Here is a 17,819-nt window from a genome sequence, read left to right on the forward strand (position 1 = left end):
GGAGCGAAAACGGCCACCCACTCCGACGACTCCGGCTGCCGTGTCTGGAGGGGAACGTGGTGGCGGGAGCACAGGGGGCAGCTGGGGGCGCCGCGCACCGAGCAGCGGGGACCGCGCAGCCATGCGGGCGGCGGCGGGGGGCGCGCGGGCCGCGGCGATGGCGCTGCTGCTGGGGGCGCTGCGCTGGGCGCCGGCGCGCGGGCAGGAGTACGACTACTACGGCTGGCAGACGGAGCCGCTGCACGGGCGCTCGTACTCCAAGCCCCCGAAGTGCCTCGACATCCCCGCGGACCTGCCGCTCTGCCACACCGTGGGCTACAAGCGCATGCGGCTGCCCAACCTGCTGGAGCACGAGAGCCTGGCCGAGGTGAAGCAGCAGGCGAGCAGCTGGCTGCCGCTGCTGGCCAAGCGCTGCCACTCGGACACGCAGGTCTTCCTCTGCTCGCTCTTCGCGCCCGTCTGCCTGGACCAGCCCATCTACCCGTGCCGCTCGCTGTGCGAGGCCGTGCGCGCTGGCTGCGCGCCGCTCATGGAGGCCTACGGCTTCCCCTGGCCCGAGATGCTGCATTGCCACAAGTTCCCCCTGGACAACGACCTCTGCATCGCTGTGCAGTTCGGGCACCTGCCCGCCACCGCGCCTCCAGGTAGCGCCGCCCCCCGCCGCCCCCACGCGCTCTGATGGCCCTGGGTGCCCCAGAGCTGGGCCCCGTACAGATGCCGCTCCCCCATCCCCTTAGCACAGCTCTGCGAGCCCCCCACAGGTGTCAACCCCTCTATACACACACACACACACACACACACACACACACACACACACACACACACACACACACACACATATACCTATTCGCTTAGCCTTGAGCACCCGGGGGATTGTCTCCCACAGCCGGGATTCCGCCTTCCCACCAACGCGTGGACTGCCAACGCAGAGCCTCCCTGCGGCTCTGGACCTTCCCACTGGTTCTCCCCACTTCAGCTGCCTGAAAACCCTCCAGGCTTCTCTCCCGGCACCCACCTTCCCAAAAGATGGAACCCCTGGGGTGACCCCAATACAGTCCCCTCATCCTAGGGCATCCTGATAAATGCCTTATTGCCTCTCTCAGGCAAGAATGTTGGGGGATAAACCATGCCTTTTACCTCCTCCACAAACCTGGACTCCAAGGCATCCAGACAAGGATTCCCACCCAGTTTGGGGAACTTGGGAGGGAGGAGGGCTAAGGGGAGGGATGTAGTGAAAGACTGGGGACTAAGTGCACACCGGGGCTGATTCCATCTCCCCATTTTCTCTCCCTAACTTTCCCCACTCTCTTCCTCAGCCCCCGGGCTGCGAGACCTTGGGCAAGGCTCAGTGCAGAAGAGCGAGCAGATAGTCAGGCTCTGCCCCTTCAGCATCAGTTTCCCCATCTGTAAAACAGAAAGAGACCCAGGGTCCTGAAACCGCTGACATCCTAGGTGTGGCCTCCCACATCCCATTACCCCTAATACCTCCCTGGCCTCCGCCTCCCCTTCACTGTGCACCCCCTTCAACCTCCCCCGTCTGCCCAACTCCTTCCAAACAGAGTAACCCTGAGCTGGCACCAGACAAGAGGATAAACCCGGGCAGTGAGCAGGAAAGCTTTGCCTCGGCTGTTAACCCGAGAGCCTGAGGAGCCCCCTGACACTGGGACTTCCCCAAGGGCAGCACAGCTCTCCTTCCTATCAACCTGGCCCCAAAAAACAATGTACCTCAGCGTGCCAGGGCTAACCTCACCAGCCAAGCCCCGCGCCCTACACATCAGGCCCTCTCCTGGGAGTCATGGCTGGGTGGGGACCCAGTGACTGAACCCCCTCCTCGGGTTGAGAATGGGACAGGGAGGCAGGGGAGAAGGAGGCAGCTCCAGGAGAGACGGCTTAGTCCCCAGCTGGGAGCCCAACCATTTACAGTCTGGAAGCCAGGGAATTCCACCTGGCCCTCCCCTGCACTCTGCCCTGAGCCCCTCTTACCCCCATGTTGGGGGGCCCACCTGGAGACAGAGACATAGGGGAACAGAGGCCAGCTGTTGTGCAGTGGCCTCAGGAACAGCAGTTTTAGTGTAACAGATAAAACTCATTATTTTGTATAAAAAGACTTTTGGCTCCCTTTGAAAAGTCAGAAATCGTGGCAGTGCTAAGGGGTGGGTGCTCCTCTTCACAGCCCTCGCCCTGCCAGCGACACTTGTCTACCCACACGCCTGGACCCTGTGTTCCTAGGAAGACCCCATGAACACCCCTCACCCCAGCTCTAGCCTGGGAGCCACAAACCCTGAGCCCTAAGCTCGGTCCTCACATCTTTGCAGACTTGGGTAGCCACTCTGAGCCTCAGTTTCCTTGTCTTTAAAATAAAGAAACACCCACTTCTGAGGATTAAGTGAAACAGCTGCAGCTGCCAGGGTCATGGGCAGTCATGCGGCAGTTTGTCCCTGCACAACCTGTCTCGCTCCCGTTCATAACTACTCAGTGAGCAGGTGGTGTTCTCACTGCTACCATCCCATTTCCTGGTAAGAAATGGAGGCTGGGCGGGGAGGTGGCTCGTCCGTGGGCAAGCCTGCACCCTAAGTGGTTCTTTGGACTCTGGTCCCCACACCAGCCTCGCTCGACCCCACCCTTGCTTCTCTCTTCAGTGACCAAGATCTGCGCCCAGTGTGAGATGGAGCACAACGCGGACGGCCTCATGGAGCAGATGTGCTCCAGTGACTTCGGTGAGTGTGGAGCCCACGCAGCCACCCCAGCCCCTCCTCCTCGACATGCACACATATGAACACATGTGTCCACACCCATCACTGTGAACCCTAAGTTTTTTGCCTTATGGACCCCATTTAGACTGATGATAACCATGAACCCTCTCCCCAGAGAAATGCCCCTTTTTTAGTATCATCTCAGGGGCTTCCGGCCATGGTCCTCAGGCCCCAGAAGCCATCCCTGGCCAGGGCTCCTGCAGCCCTCGCTTGGCACCATCCACAGAGGGGCCTCCAGGGCTGGGTTCTCTGTGTGGGGAGCAGGCTTAGCCCTGAGATGGATGGGGGCAGCAGGTGGGAGGAATGGGCTCCGGAACAGAAGTGCAGCCCCCTTGTCCCTGGGGTCCTCTTCTGAGGACCCGATGTACTCTGGCCAGGGGCGCTGTGGTCACCTGCCCCACAGCTTCATCCTGGAGCCTCCCCACTACTGGGCAGCTGAGTCAAGTCCAGTCAGGCCCTGGCTCCTGCATGGACCACACAGTCCGGCTTGTGATCTTTGCCAAGTCGGCTCCTGTTTGGTGTCTTGGCCTCCCTGTCCATGAGAGAGAGAGAGAGAGAGAGAGAGAGAGAGGTGTGTGTGTGGGGGGGGGGGGGATGAAATCCTTATGTCAGCAGGTCTCTCATGTTGCTAGTCTGTTTGGAAAGAGAATATCACTATTCTATCACAAGGTAGGTGTGTGTGTTCAAGAGAGAAAATGAGGAGGTGAGGGAGAGGGAGGAAGAGAAGCGAAGAGGTTTTGTAACAATTTCCTTCCCTGGGTGGAAAAGTAGTTCTCTGGCTTCTCCCTGGATGCTCAGAGATGGGGCCCAGAGGCCTGAAGAAGGGAGGGGAGACTAGCCCAAGTGACCCCTCCCCAAGCTCAGGACTCCCTATTCCCAACTGTTAGGCTCTCTGTGGTCACCTTGGAGTGCCCTGGACACTCTCTGACCACCTCTTCTTCTACCACAACCCTCCCGCGCCCCCCCCCCCACTCTCTCACATTCCCACACACCACACCCGACTCTCATATACACAAAGCACACAGCACCACACACACACACTCCCACCCACACTACACAGTCTCACGCAGGTTACAGTGGTGTGTTCACACCAGCGAGAGCTGGTTGTGTGCTGCGCTTCCCAGCCTTGTACTCAGTGATGCGGTGCATCATAGAGGGGTATTTACCCCACGGAAACCGGTGAAGGATACAGGACAGGCCCCTCCCCAGAGCCAACTGTCAAACACTTAGCAGCCCACATTCACGCCATGTGGACTCAAACACACACACACTGACTCATACCCACCACATACACTCCACACCACACACACACACACACACACACACACACACAGAACCAGAAATCCCATTCAGAAACATCCCCAGAGAACATGAAGTCCAGCCTCCCTCCATCTCAAGGACCCCTCCCCACCAAGCCCTCCAATTGGTCACCACACCTCCAATATTTCCTCCCTGGACAGCCCAACCCCGCGCCCCAGCGAGAGCTCACTGTGCACTTCGTATTGGAAAAGGTGTGGATTTGGGTCGACCAGACCTCCCTCGATCCAGGCTCTAGCACAGGGGTGGGCAAACTTTTTGACTCGAGGGCCACAATGGGTTCTTAAACTGGACCGGAGGGCCGGAACAAAAGCATGGATGGAGTGTTTGTGTGAACTAATATAAATTCAAAGTAAACATCATTACATAAAAGGGTACGGTCTTTTTTTTTTAGTTTTATTCATTTCAAACGGGCCGGATCCAGCCCATGGGCGGTAGTTTGCCCACGGCTGCTCTAGAATCAGGGCAGCTTACAACCTCTGCAAATCTTATTTCTCCCTACTACCCACACCTCCAGGATTCAATGTGATAATGTCCGTGAAAGTCCAACACATGATAGGAGCTTCATAAACATGAAAATGTGTGTGTATTGCTCCACCCTGAAGCCTCAGGCACGAGCACCAGCAGTGGGGCCACCAGCATCCTGAGCAAACCTGACCATTCTCATGCTGTCCTCTGTCCACTCCCATACACAGTGGTCAAAATGCGCATCAAGGAGATCAAGATAGAGAATGGGGACCGGAAGCTGATCGGAGCCCAGAAAAAGAAGAAGCTGCTCAAGCCGGGCCCCCTGAAGCGCAAGGACACCAAGCGGCTGGTCCTGCACATGAAGAATGGTGCGGGCTGCCCCTGCCCACAACTGGACAGCCTGGCCGGCAGCTTCCTGGTCATGGGCCGCAAGGTGGACGGACAGCTGCTGCTCATGGCCGTCTACCGCTGGGACAAGAAGAATAAGGAGATGAAGTTCGCTGTCAAATTCATGTTCTCCTACCCCTGCTCCCTCTACTACCCCTTCTTCTACGGGGCTGCTGAGCCCCACTGAAGGGGCCCTCGCAGCTGTGCCTTGCCCCGTCCCTGCCCTGGGGCACATTGTCACCTCCTGCCCTGAGTGCCAGCACAGGCCCTGAGGGATGGGCATGGAGCTCAAGCTGTCCTTGACTGAGGGCTTTTGGGGTATCTGGGAGCTTCCTCTCTTAAAAGTCTTTTTCTTTTGAGGGGAAACCCCCGGGGTCTCAAAAAGTAGGCAGGGAGGAGAGACGGAGGGAAGGGTAGAGGGGCTATGCGCAGCCGAGGCGGTTTCTGTAGGGGACCATGGTGCAGCTCCCCTCTGCTGGGGGAGGGGTAGGGGGGCCTCGCTTTGGAGAGGGGAGTCTGGATATGAGGCTGAACTACTTGGAGGAAGTTCTCCACCCTCACTGCCCCTCCATGTGTCCTCTCGTAGCCCCCAAAGGCACTAGGGTCACAGTGCCCTCCAGCCACACCTCCCTACTGTCCTCATCTCTGCCAGGTCCCTTCCCCCTAGACTGGAGAGAAGCCCTGCCTAGATCCCCTCCCATAAGCTCGCTTCTTGGGGTTCATTCCTCAGCCCCTGCATGTCCCCTTTATCTTGACGAGTAACTTATTGCTACTGCTGTGAGGCCACAGGTAGACTGATGCAGGTAGGGTTTGGTGTTTAATGGTTTGTTTTTTTAAGTTTTTAATTAAATCAAAGAAAACAACAGTTGGTTTTGACCAGGTGGTTTCTCTGTCAGGCGGTTCCCCAGAGCTAGGGAGAGGGAGGTTCAGAAAGGACTTTTAGAAAGAGGCCCTTGTCATAGCCCACGGCCTGTCCACACAGACATACTCAGAATGCCTAAGAGCAATGTCCATGCTTGTGCAGGATCCCCCAAGAGCACACACAAGGGTCACCCCAATCATCCCCACCAATGGGGGACGGAGCTGGCCATCTTTTGTCTCTGAGGTCAGCTAAGTTCCCCAGCCTCCTCCCACGGTCAGAAGGCTCCCACAGTCCTGAACAGTCTCCCTCCCTCGGGCAATGCCTCCTTCGAGGAGCCAAGAGGCTGGGCCACGGAGCTACTTGGAGGAGCCAGAGGCCTGCACGTGCTGCTCCTACACTCTCTGCACACAGACACCACTGCACACTGGCCCTGACGTGGAGATGAGGGTGCAGAATGGTGGTCTCTCAGTGTGGTCCCTGGACCAGAACATCAGCATGAAGTAGACGCTCAGGCCCCACTTCCCACGAAACACTGGACCTCGCTCTAAAGCAATTATTTCCAAATCTCTGGAGGCTGTTCAGAAATCAGCATTCCTCCATGCTCGCTGGGGTGATGTGCAGCCCAGGTGAGACACTCCATCTAGGTATCCAGATAAGCCCACAGCTGAGGCAGGAGGAGGGCACTGGGCCTGCATGCATGGAGGGGACCAGCTAGGATGCCCGAGGGGCTTCTTCAGTGAGCCCGGTGCAGATGGAGGCTGCTCCCTGAGGGGCAGGGAGGGGACAAGCCTTGAAGTGGAGGCAACAGGCTATTGCCAGTCAAATGTCCAGCATTTGGAAGAGGTGGTGTCCACCTCTGCTAGGAGCATCCACCAGCAGAGACTGAGGGGCAGGGCAGATGTGCCCAGAGCAGGGAGCGGGGGACACCCCCAGAGGGGCTCCCCTCACCAGTGAAGGTACAGCTGGAATGCCGAACCCAGTCACGGCCCGCTGCTCCTCCAAGACAATGAGGCATGTTCTCCCAAGATGAGACCAACCTTGGCTCCCTCGGCTCTCAGAGACCTGAGGAGGCCGGAGGGCCCACCTTCTGCTGTGGACAGTGCGAGCTAACAGGTGGTCTGACAGCCTGCCCATAAATCAGCTCCGGCCGTCAGGTGGCCTCCCCACAGGTCAGGAGCAGCAGAGGCCGCTTGTTTCTCCTCACCTCCGAGGAAGCCACCACCACCCACCCTCGCCCAGCCCCGCCGGCCCACCTGGCTCCCTGAATCCGCCCCTTGTCTCCCAGCCTCCTACCCTGACCAAATGTTTACGGACACTTCCATGGTCAACCAGGACCAGGGATGATTTTTCCACTGAACCTACAGGACTGGGCCTCTTCTGGCTGGAGCACAATACTGACCTCTGTCAGGTGCTGGCAGCCATGAGGGAGCAGGCGGGGAGAGCTCCCTTAGCCCAGCCCAGCAAAGCCCTTCTCACCCAACCCCCACAAAGGGGTCAGGCCTGCTCTACACGCCAGTTCTGTCCCCTGGCAGGATCTTCCCTGGGACCAAGAAAGATCCTCCCAGAGACCAGGGAGGCCCTGGAGCCCACCCTTCATTTCCTCAGGCACGGCGCTCCCTCCTGGTGGCTCCCTCCTGGCCGGTCTGGAGTCAGCCCAGCAAGCATCTGGGCTGTGTACCATGAAGAGCTGCATCTGACTGTGTGGAACAGCAACGCCAAGAAACGGGGGCTTCTGCACACTAGAGCTCTGGAGACGAGCAGGGAAGGGTCCGTGTCCCAGACTAGTCTGTCTTCCTGTTCTGCCCAAGGGTGGCTTTTGTGCTCATGGTTACAAAATGGTGCCTCCTCCCAACTTCTTGGCCACAATCGGGCAGCAAGGTGGGGAAGTGCTAATAGCAAAAGCAGCGTGTCAGCTGTCTCTGGCCTTTTTGATCAGGGAAACAGTAATTTCCCAACACATCCCACATGGTAGATTTCCACTTCTAGCTCACCAGCCAGAAGTCACATGGCCCAGAGAAGTCAAATGTTTCAGCTGGGCACACTCAGAGTTCTGAGAGAGAATAGGAAGGGTGGGGCTAAACACTCAAAATCAGGTGAGAAGAGGTAGCAAAGCCCAGTTCTGGTGTCCAATCCTTTGACTTAGTGGCTATGTGACACTGAGAACATGGCTCAGATGTAAAATAGAGTCATCATGTCTATTTCACAAGGTAGCTGAGTGTTAAGTGGAAAATTGTATGGCTGGCTCAGTGGTTGATCATAGACCTATGAACCAGGAGATCACGGTTCAATTCCTGGTCAGGGCACATGCCCAGGTTGTGGGCTTGATTTCCAGTGGGGGGCATACAGGAGGCAGTCGATCAACGATTCCCTCTCATCACTGATGTTTCTATCTCTCTCCTTCTCCCTTCCTCTCTGAAATCAATAAAAATATATTTAGAGAAAAGAGTACCTGGAAACAATGCCCAGCATTAGAAGATGTTCATTAAATGGTAGGTAGTTTTTTACCACAGGCCTGCATATGATATGTGCTCAATAAATCCCTAACTGACTTATTAATCAACTAAGAAACCACTACAGATAGGAAGGCAGGGAAAAGACAGGAAGAGCTTATCTAAAAGCCAGAACCGTCGCTTTCAGAAGGGGAGTGGAAGCTACATTTGGACTTCTGCTTCAGGAAAAATATCCCCAATATAGGGGAGAGACATATAATACCAGTAATCAATAAGTGTCAAGCCTATGCTGGGTGGCAGGCACTACTTAAAGCATCTTAACATTCTAATGTAAGCTTCCCAACAGCCCTTTGAAGTAGGTACTATTATTATCCCATTTTAATAAGGTGGCTCAGAGAGGTTAAGAAATTTGTTGAAGGTCACACAGCTTGTACATGGTGGTAGTGCTAGGATCTGAGCCAAGGACAGGCCAAAGGGATACAGGCAGCCAGGCTTCTGCCACCCCACCCCACCCCTGCTTCATAGGAAGATAACTGGGAGCCCTGCTCCAATCCCACTCCAAGAGCCCCGACAGCAGCAGAGGAGCCAGCCTCAGACTGTGGCTTTTCTTGGGACTCCCAGAGCAGCCCACCATGACCCCCATTCCCTTCTCAGCCCCGTCAGCATTCAGCCTCCTGGGTCCCACAAAGGAAGCTCACATCCCACAACTGTTTAGTCGGCTGTAATCCTAGCTAAAGTTCACTCCTTGGGAAATACAACGTGGGGGGTGGTTGCTCCTGGAATGTGTGTGGCTGAGACCCAGTGTCCCAACCCAGACAGCAGGCTCTACTGGGGCCCTGAAGAGCAGCAGCCAGGGGAATCCAGAGTCCCCAGCCCCCAGTTGTGCCAGAGAATGGAATGTGCTGCTCTGGGTGTTAATGTTAAAACAGAACCAGCCAAGGAAGGGGGGGGCGCTGGGAGTTGGCAGAGTGGGGAGAGCTCTACCACAAGGCTGCCTCTGTTCCCCTGGAGGCTGAGCCCACTTCGTCAGGGCTGGGGGTGGGCAGGCCCCTCCTGTTAGCTCAGTGCTCAGAAGCTCCTGGAGCTAGAGGGGCAAGGCAGAATAGGGGAGACTGACAGGGCAGCTGTTCCCCAAAGTTTCTCTTATGAGGCATCTATTGGTACCTCTGGCACAATTCACATCCCGGCCCAATGGCTTCCTAGCTATGTGACCTGGGGCAGGTTACTTAACCTCCTCAGGGCCTCCATTTACCCATCAGTTACATGGAATAAATAACAGAACTACTTTGGGGACTTTCATAACATTTACATGAAAATATGCTCAGCATGTTGCCCGGCACAAGTGCTCAATGAACATAGGTATTATTGTTATCTTAGGGCCACCTGCAATAGGATAGATGCTGGAGCCAGGGCCCCTCAAAGGGGTTGCCTCCTTGAAGGTTCCATGGAGACAAGGGAATGACAGTGGAGCTTCGTTTGGCTTTAGTATCGAAGGTGATCAAGGACCACAAAGATCCTAGAAAGCATGGCCAGTATCAGGTCTCCCAGGGCCACTAGAGCCTGCTTCCCACCATTACCAACCCCCAAAAGATGGGCAGAACCCTCCAACCCAGCCAGGCGGTGGGAGCTGGCAGCCCATTGCAGGTCTGTCCAGCAGGCACCAGGGCTGTAGCGGAACCTGGCTCCTGTCCCCTCCTCCTGGGTGCTCAAGAACTGGAAGGAATCTTTTAAACAGGCAGCCAGCTCTGCAACGGACAGTCTGTCTTCCAGGCCACCCCATGTTCAGCCCTCTCCACGCTGTTGACCCCGGCCAACCAATGTAAGGCACAACGCAGCCCTGATAAATCCCTCCGTGGTTTCACGGTTCCTGTCCTCTAAAGCGTCCATCCCCGGCCTGCCTCACGGAGGCCCTCACATACACCACCGGTAAAACAAGGAGGTGGCCCTAGCTTCCCTTCTGTGGGGCTGCCGACCTCAGATGAGGGGAACCATGTCTGTCCTGTATCCCATGCCCCGCAAGCTACTGGGCTACAGACTGCATCTCATCAACATTCGGCACTGTCTTCCTTTTCCCAAAATAAAATGATATTGACCCGGCTTATTCCAACTATACTCTGGCCACTCTCTGAGATTCTTTCCTGAATAACAATCTAAGATTATTTTCTGATGTATTAAAAAAAAAAAATCGCTGTTCTAAGCCACCCAGGGCAGAGTGTTCTTTCTTTCTCTGAAGATTGCCAGAATAGTGGCAATAAGCTGGCGTTTACTGAGCGCTTACTATATGCCAGGCACTGCACTCCAACCTCACACGGACTATCTCATTTAATCCTCACAAGTGCCCTCTGAGACCAATGTCACTATCATCCCCATTTTACAGACGAGTAAAGTAACATAGAAAGGCTCGGGGCAATGCCCCTATGGCAACTCAAATGGCGCCACTATAGCTGATAGCAGAGCAGGCCCACAGCAAGCACCCTTCCCTACCCCCTCCAGGACACTCCCTGACTAACGCAGGCTCTAAGTCCCCTGCTCCGTGTAACAGCGTGGGGAACACGTATCCTCCCATGGACAGTGTCACCGCTGCGTGAGAGGACAGGCTGGATGATGTCGGAGCAGCCTTCCAGCTGACCTACCTTTGACACACCCCCTCATGAGAAGTGCTGGCACAGCCCCAGCTGCCTCTTCCCTAGGCCTGTGCTCACTCCTTTTGCTCAAAGGCTCTTCCTATTTTATTTTCCACTCCTCCACCTGATGGCCCACCAGACTGCTAAGGCTGCCTTATATGTTTTGTGGTGGTGGTTTTGGAGAGAGAGGGAGAGAGTGAAACATTGATCAGCTGCCTCCTGCACACCCCCTAGCATGTGCCTTGACTAGGAATCAAACCAACAACCTTTTGGTGCACGTGACGATGCCCGACTGAGCCACACTGACCAGGGCTGCCTTAATACTTTTTAAAGTGAATAAGCTCATCTGTAAAAACTGCCAGGACAAGGTCCTGCTGCTTCCCTGCCTCTCAGGACCCCTATGGCGCTGCTGGGCTCCTCCACACCAGGGGAAGCTCCTGAGCTTCACAGAATCCCACCTAGACCAGACCAGGCTGCAGCATGCTGCAAGGACACCCGACAGCTAAATCCGAGTTGCACGTGCATGGGGCTGCCACATAACCTAACTCCCTAAGACAGGGTCTCACACTCCCTTCTTCACTGCCCCATGCCTACCATCTGGAGGCATAGCTCCTGTCCAGCCCTGGTCTGCCAAGTGCCATGCTGAGCCTTTCCCAGCCACTGCTTAACTTCCCTGGACCTCAATTTCCTTACCTGTAAAATGGGGAGAAGTATAGCACCTGCCTCATAGGGCCATTGTGACGATTAAATGAAACAATGTGTGTAAAGCACTTACCACAGTGCCTGACAACCAGTAAACACCCCCCACACCCCGGCCTTCAAGAACTACTGATACCCCCATCTCACAGCCAATCCTCTTACCGGCTGGCTCTCAGCCTCACCTAGGGCAGATCCGTTTTTGTTTTCTCAGAAGGATTAGCTAAAATCTTTCCATTCTAAAGCCTGCATTGCTTAGTTTACTGAATTCTGGTCCCAACCAACCCCAGCCCCCACAATTTGGTCACAAGACAGAGCCTCAAGTCAATCCAACAAACATGTGCTGAGCCTGTCCTGTGCAAGGCACAGCTTTCCTCCTCCTGCCCCCGGCTCATACCCAGACTTCGCCTCCATGCCCATCCACCCCTGTGCTGCAAGCACAACCCAGGCCCGCACGCTCGGCCAGCACTGGGGGGATCGGCTCTCTGGCCTTAGGGAGAGGATGAGCGCAAGGACCAGGTCAAAAACAAGAAGCTTGAGGCCTTTTTATTGATAATTCTCCATATACACAGAAGTCCTTTAGTTCCTCTCCAGTGTAATAAAGCACAGGGTACTTAATGCTCATCTCTGAACAGGACAAAGGAGCCTGAGGAAGGGGGACACCAAGGCCTGCCTGGGTCCCCAGGGACTTGCCCCTCACTGGCCTGGAGCAGGCCCCTGTCTTCCCAGCCCAGGCTAGACTGTTGGCCTGGCGAGAAAGCTGGTCTAGAATGGTCCTTGCCTCCCCAACCTGCCTCCTGGGTCCCTGCTTAGGGTGTAGGAACATCTCCACCTCCTATGGGCTCTGAGTCCCAGGACTCCAGGGAAGCATCCTAGGGCCAAAGCCCCCATCCTCAGCCCATTGCCTGTGCCATGTTCCCAGGAACCATGAAATAAATAAATAAATACTTCAAAAAAGCAGGGCAGCTCCAGGGAAGGGAAGGGGTGCCTGAGCCCGCTCATGGCTTAGAGAGACACAAAGCCCAGAGAGCACATAAATGCGTGTGAAACTGCTGGAGAGAGGATGGGGACCCTAAGTGGCCTTGTCCCATAACTAAGACTGTTTTGCTGGAGAACAGCCTGGAACGTAGGACCCAGCTCGGCAAGATCACACGCTTCCCAGGCCCCCGAGGGTCAAGGGCTCAGGACCTCTGCTCCGGTCTCACACTACATGGGACGAGGTGCTGGGGAGGGGAAATGCAGCTCTGAGCCAGAGGAGGGGTGCCCGAGGCTCTGAGCAGTGGGAGCAGAAGTGATCGGAGTGCCTGGCATCTACCCACCAGGGCTGAGGGCAGCTGTGAGCTGAGATCCTGCACGTCAAGATTTCTGCAACGTGGGGCTGAGGTCCTTTGAGCTGCTGGGACTCCTATGTTTTGCTCTGATTAATACAAGGACTCTGCCAGGCCCTCCTACTCACAGCCTCCTCTGGGGGAACTTCGGAACTTCAACCCTGTTTCTAGAAACACTTTTGGTCTTGTTAGCCTAAAAGTGTTGGTGGGCAAATAATGAGATCCTGGTGCCTGGAGGGACATTCACACAGCAGAGCTGGGGCATGGCACTCCCAAGCCTGCACAGACTCTCGAGGCAAACGTCTTGGCCCAGTACCCCATGGGAGGAGGAATCTCTTTTCCCAGTTTCTGATCTCCGGTCTCAGAGTATTCCCAGCTTTGTAGAGCCTCCCTGATCCTCAGAGACCCCAATGGAGACCAGGAGTGGCTCTCTTCTGCCCTCTAGCTTATATTCCCTGCCCAGGCCAAAGTCTACTAACAGCCCAGGACAGAGCAAGGCAAACCTATCAGACCCCCCAGGGGCTCCTCTCCCCTCTGGTGACCATCTGCAGGAGTGGGGAACAGCTCCAGAACCCGGCTGGAGACAGCAAGGGCAGAGAAGGGAAGCCTACCTAGCGTTCGGGCCACATTTGCCCAGCACACGCCACACAGGGCTAGGGTAGGGAGAGTGGGGTCTACTGCTGCTGGCCCAGGGACCGGCGCTTGCTCGGATCCTGTCCCCTCTTCTCACTTGTTCAAGGTCTGGTTACACGAGGCACACACAAACACAGTCTCTCTCTGGGCTTCGGGGGCTGAAAAGGGGGAAAAACTTGGTGAGACGCTTCCTCGTGCCCTTTGGCTCATGACCCCAACTACCAGAACCACCTCCCCAGGCCCCAAAGCCCACAGACCACCCACTGCTCAGCCCATACCCTTGCCAACTCAGCTCACTAGCCTGCCCTTGGAGACATCTTTTTATGGGAACCAGGAACTTTGGGGGTGACCATGCCAACAGCAGGCCTCTCCCAGGTGTTCTATGCATTAGAAATTATTTTGCCACCAACTCAACACCTATAAAAATGTTTTTTAAATAAAGAGTCAGAAGAAAAATTTCCAAGATGTTTTAACAGTGGTTTTCTCTGGGTGATAAGATTACAGATTTATTTTTCTCTTCCTACTTCTTCTGTATGGTAATTTCCAAAACTTCCAGTATAAGCACATGCTACTTGCATGACCGGAAGGAAAGACAAAAACCCTTGATTCCTCATTGTAACGTATTACAAGGAACTGTGTGAAACAGGCTCCCTTTCTAGAGCGTGCATATGCGTTTATCCTATGTGCATGTGGAGCTCCGCCTTCTGCTCATCTGTACGTTGTTTTGTTTACAATGATAATGTACAGCTTTTATAGACGGAAAAGACATTCTTCTTTATTTTATCGGAAGTATTACCAAGGCAATGAGGAAAAGAATGAAATTCAGGATGGTGGTCTCTGGGGAAGGCAGGCGTGGCGTTGGGAGCCCATTGGTGTGGCTAACGCTGCTTTAACTTTGAAGTGTTTTAACTTCAAAGAAGCCGTCACAGTCATTCATTATCACCCATCATAATTTTGATAGATCATATATATTCTTTTGTGTTTTTTATTGTTAACGGTGATGGAGGAGATGTTACTACAGGCCAGACCAGGATCCCAAGTTCCCTTGACCTATCACTGACCCCTCACTCCTATCCCACAGGCAGCACCTCCTCAGAGGTGGGAACAACCACGCCCTTGCCCTGCCCTGACCCTCAGCCGCCTGCACCACTCACCTGTGGCCCCCATGGAAGACTTGGGCACCTTGAAGGAGCAGCACCGGGAGCAGAAGCTATTTCCACAGTTACTGCAGCTCCGCTGCCAACAAAAGCCAAGGTCAGTATGCGACCCATCCCCAGCCCCAGGCACCTGGAGCCCTCAGCACCCCCTCCTGCCCACCCACAGATCCCACCCAAGGAACCTGGGACATCTGTGGACTGGGGAGGTGCCCAGGTGGGGCAGGACTGAGACCCAACAGGGAACCCTCAAGGAGACTTACCCTCTTCTTCAGCACTGAGAAGGTGGCCGAGCAGCCTGTACAGCTCCCTGAGAAAGAGGCAGCAGCTCAGCCTTGAGCCTCTCAACTCTCACCCGCTCCTGAGTCTTCCAAATGGGGACTCAGGACACCAGCCCAGACTCCTTGGCTGGGAGCAGTGAGTAAGGGAGCAAAGTCCAGATCCAGAGACAGAAGGAAGGGAGACTACAGAGCTGCCAGTCCCTATACCCTCCTGGGGCTTAGAGGCCCCACCTGCAGGCTCAGCCGATAAAGAGGAACATCCAGCAGAATGTGCCCCCTGGAAACCACCTGAAGCTGACAGGGTCACCACCCTCTCTGTGGTCCAGGGTGGCACTTCTGGAACCCAATTCCTTATCTTCCCACAAGCTCAATAAGGACAGGGGGATAAGAAGTAACCCACACTCACTCAACAATCCCACTATGTGGGTCCCATGGACACCGCAGTACCCCTCACTCTTGTCACAAACCCATACCCACAATTCCAAGACTTTGGCCCTGTGGCCACGGTGCCCCGCCCTGTCCCTGTCCCGACTGTACCGAAGTTGTTGGTGGGGTACCGCTTGCGGAGCCGCTCTGTGAGCCGCGACACCTTGCTGCGCAGCACTTCATTCTTGCTCAGGAACCCGTTGTCGTGCAGGGCCAGCTCGTCCTCTACCGGGCACGGGGCACCCTCATCCTCCTCCTGTAGGAACAGCTCCTTCCAGTCCCGCCCACCTTGTGGCAGGGCTCCAGGGCCGGCATGCAGAGGCACCCAACACAGCGGACCCCACGAGGTGTGGTGACTGTGGCCACCCTCCCCCTGCCTGGCCCCCGCCCACCTCATCAAGGCTCCTACTTACCAGCACCACCAAGTGGGTCTCCTGCTTCCCGAGGTGCAGGGGAGAAGAAGAAAACAAGGAGAGAGACAGCAGGAAGGAAGTTGCTATGAGGCAGCCCCCAGCAAAAGGAAACACTCAAGTGTTACTCTGAGTTCTGTCCAAGCAAGTCCCAAAGGGTGACATTAAAAGAGGTCCCCAAAAAAGGACCCCAGCATCAAATAAGCTTGGGAGGAGCTGTGTCCTGTTTTTCAAACTGGGTGAGACTGATTAAGTGGGTCATTCTTTTAACAGAATAGAACAGAACAGGAAAGAAAAGATCCCTTATGATGCATCTGTTGGGAAACTTGTTTCAGTTCAGCTTTATCCGTATTATAAACAAGTGTGAACTGGGCCAAGATGTGCGTGTGTTTCTTACTGTGGGTTATAAACAGAAATGCTTGAAAGCACCACCATCCAGATTCAGAGTCTACAATCGTGTACGAAAGTCTCAGGGAAATCTTTCAGTGGTTGAAAAGTAAATGGACCGGGCTGATGTAAAAATGAATGGGCTAGGTGAAAACCACAGGCCCGGTGAAAACACCCAAGACCCCATTTCTTATGTCTCAATTTTCCCACTTTAAAAGAGAAATTATTTCCTCCTCTAAGGAAACAATAGCGCAAATGTAACAAAATGACAGCTGCCACTAGGACTCAGTGACCAGGGAACATGAGGAGGGGTAGGGGAGGGGACTGTGTGACTTTCTAAAGGGGACAGTCACTCCTCAGCTACACGGGCCACTGTGGACTCAGGGCTACCAGAGCTGCTTAAAAATTGAAAATCCAGTTTTCACTGAAATCTCCCCATTTTTAAATATTGGCTCAAAAAATATAAGGTTTGTATGCCAAATAAAACACTGTAAACTATCAGCTTGAACTACTGGGTTCCAGAAGTGCCACCCTGGACCACAGAGAGGGTCTTAAAATCAGAAAAACTGTTTAACTTTCTCTGACCTAGAACTTGGCCATGCAACCACTTTCTCCAATCTCCTCTCCCTGCCCCCCAAAGGGGCATCTTTCAGCCCTCATTCTGCCTAAGAGTAGTTGGGGACCAGGCAGTGCCCTCCCCCAAATCTGCCTTCCCCACACCAAAGGTGCCAAGTCCACAACTGCAGCCAATCCCCAGCAGGGCATTCCCAGAGGCTTCCAGAGCCATCCCTGCCCTGGGCAGCCAGGACAGGTCACTAGATCAGCAACAGGACAGGCACAAGTTCAGTGACCCCCTTCACCCACTGAGTTTGAGCTCAGAGCAAGTTTCAGGTTCTCACTTGGATGTAAGAGAATTTAAGAACCCAGATTTGGGATGTGAGAAGCCACATAGCTCCAGGACCACCCAATTTCTGGCCTGGTCAGTAGAGGGTGCTGGGGAAAAGGGCCACCCACCTCAATCGCATCTTTAAATTCCTCATCAGGCTCAGCCTCCTCGGCCTCCTCCACGCTGCCTGGCGTGAGGTCCTGGGAAGAGAGATTTTACTGAGAAGGAGAGGAGTCGCAGCCTGACACCTAAGGCAGAGGCCACCTCCCCTGAGCCAGCACTCAGGTTTCCCAAACTTCTATTCCTGCCCCGGAGGAAATGGCACAACTGCAAGAAAGAAGGAAGTCATGGGAAAGAAGTGCTCTCTGACCTAGCGGGGACAGGGAGATAGGACCAAGACCAGGGTGGACCTGTGGGGGCTTCAGCACAGGGGTTGAGAGCATGGACTCTGGAACCACAGGGCCACCTGAATCTTGGCAACACCACCCTCCAGCAACCACTGTGCCTCAGCCTTCTCCTCTGCAAAGAAGAACAAAATCTCATCCCCAGAAATAGCCTACGCCTCATGGGGTTAATATCTATAAAGTGCTTGGAACAGCAGAGTAACTACTCAGTAAGCACAGAGTAGCTATTATTATTACAATTATTACTATCAAGCACTTCAGAGGGGATGAGGCCTAGGGAGAAACAGGAACTACATAGAGGCCAGCCCAGAAGCTATGTGCTACGAACAAGCTGGTAATAGGAAGGTGCCGGA

The 17,819-nt window shown here is 54.8% G+C and overlaps 2 protein-coding genes across 4 annotated transcripts in view; one reads left to right on the top strand and one right to left on the bottom strand.

The window, feature by feature from the left end:
- SFRP5 (secreted frizzled related protein 5) lies at nucleotides 1-6,914 on the top strand. The gene is made up of 3 exons (XM_036336415.1): nucleotides 1-644; nucleotides 2,640-2,717; nucleotides 4,766-6,914. Exons 1-3 carry the CDS (start codon nucleotides 122-124, stop codon nucleotides 5,110-5,112), a joined length of 948 nt encoding a protein of 315 aa, XP_036192308.1. The 5' UTR covers nucleotides 1-121; the 3' UTR covers nucleotides 5,113-6,914.
- The window catches only part of ZFYVE27 (zinc finger FYVE-type containing 27), a 25,517-nt gene continuing 12,568 nt past the window's right edge, over nucleotides 4,871-17,819 (bottom strand). The window contains exons 8-14 of one of the 3 annotated variants that reach the window (XR_004972166.1): nucleotides 17,191-17,262; nucleotides 15,793-15,813; nucleotides 15,491-15,635; nucleotides 14,936-14,982; nucleotides 14,673-14,754; nucleotides 13,497-13,676; nucleotides 4,871-5,006 (exon numbers count right to left, since the gene is read on the bottom strand). Coding sequence is in view for 2 of the 3 variants with exons in the window: in XM_036336413.1 (XP_036192306.1) it covers nucleotides 13,612-13,676; nucleotides 14,673-14,754; nucleotides 14,936-14,982; nucleotides 15,491-15,635; nucleotides 15,793-15,813; nucleotides 17,191-17,262 (432 nt within the window). In the remaining variant the exon portion in view is untranslated. Of the gene's footprint in view, nucleotides 5,007-12,082; nucleotides 13,677-14,672; nucleotides 14,755-14,935; nucleotides 14,983-15,490; nucleotides 15,636-15,792; nucleotides 15,814-17,190; nucleotides 17,263-17,819 lie in introns of those variants that run through there. The other 2 variants (XM_036336413.1, XM_036336414.1) reach the window with 2 other exon arrangements.

Source organism: Myotis myotis, unplaced genomic scaffold, assembly GCF_014108235.1.
Source record: "Myotis myotis isolate mMyoMyo1 unplaced genomic scaffold, mMyoMyo1.p scaffold_m19_p_15, whole genome shotgun sequence".
Lineage (NCBI taxonomy): Eukaryota > Metazoa > Chordata > Mammalia > Chiroptera > Vespertilionidae > Myotis > Myotis myotis.

Bases quoted from the DNA above. Each gene is read 5' to 3' on its own strand.
- SFRP5 (XM_036336415.1), top strand. From the start codon at position 122: ATGCGGGCGGCGGCGGGGGGCGCGCGGGCCGCGGCGATGGCGCTGCTG. The intron at 645-2,639 runs GTAGCGCCGCCC...TTCTCTCTTCAG, and splicing joins GCCCGCCACCGCGCCTCCAG to TGACCAAGATCTGCGCCCAG. The intron at 2,718-4,765 runs GTGAGTGTGGAG...TCCCATACACAG, and splicing joins GATGTGCTCCAGTGACTTCG to TGGTCAAAATGCGCATCAAG.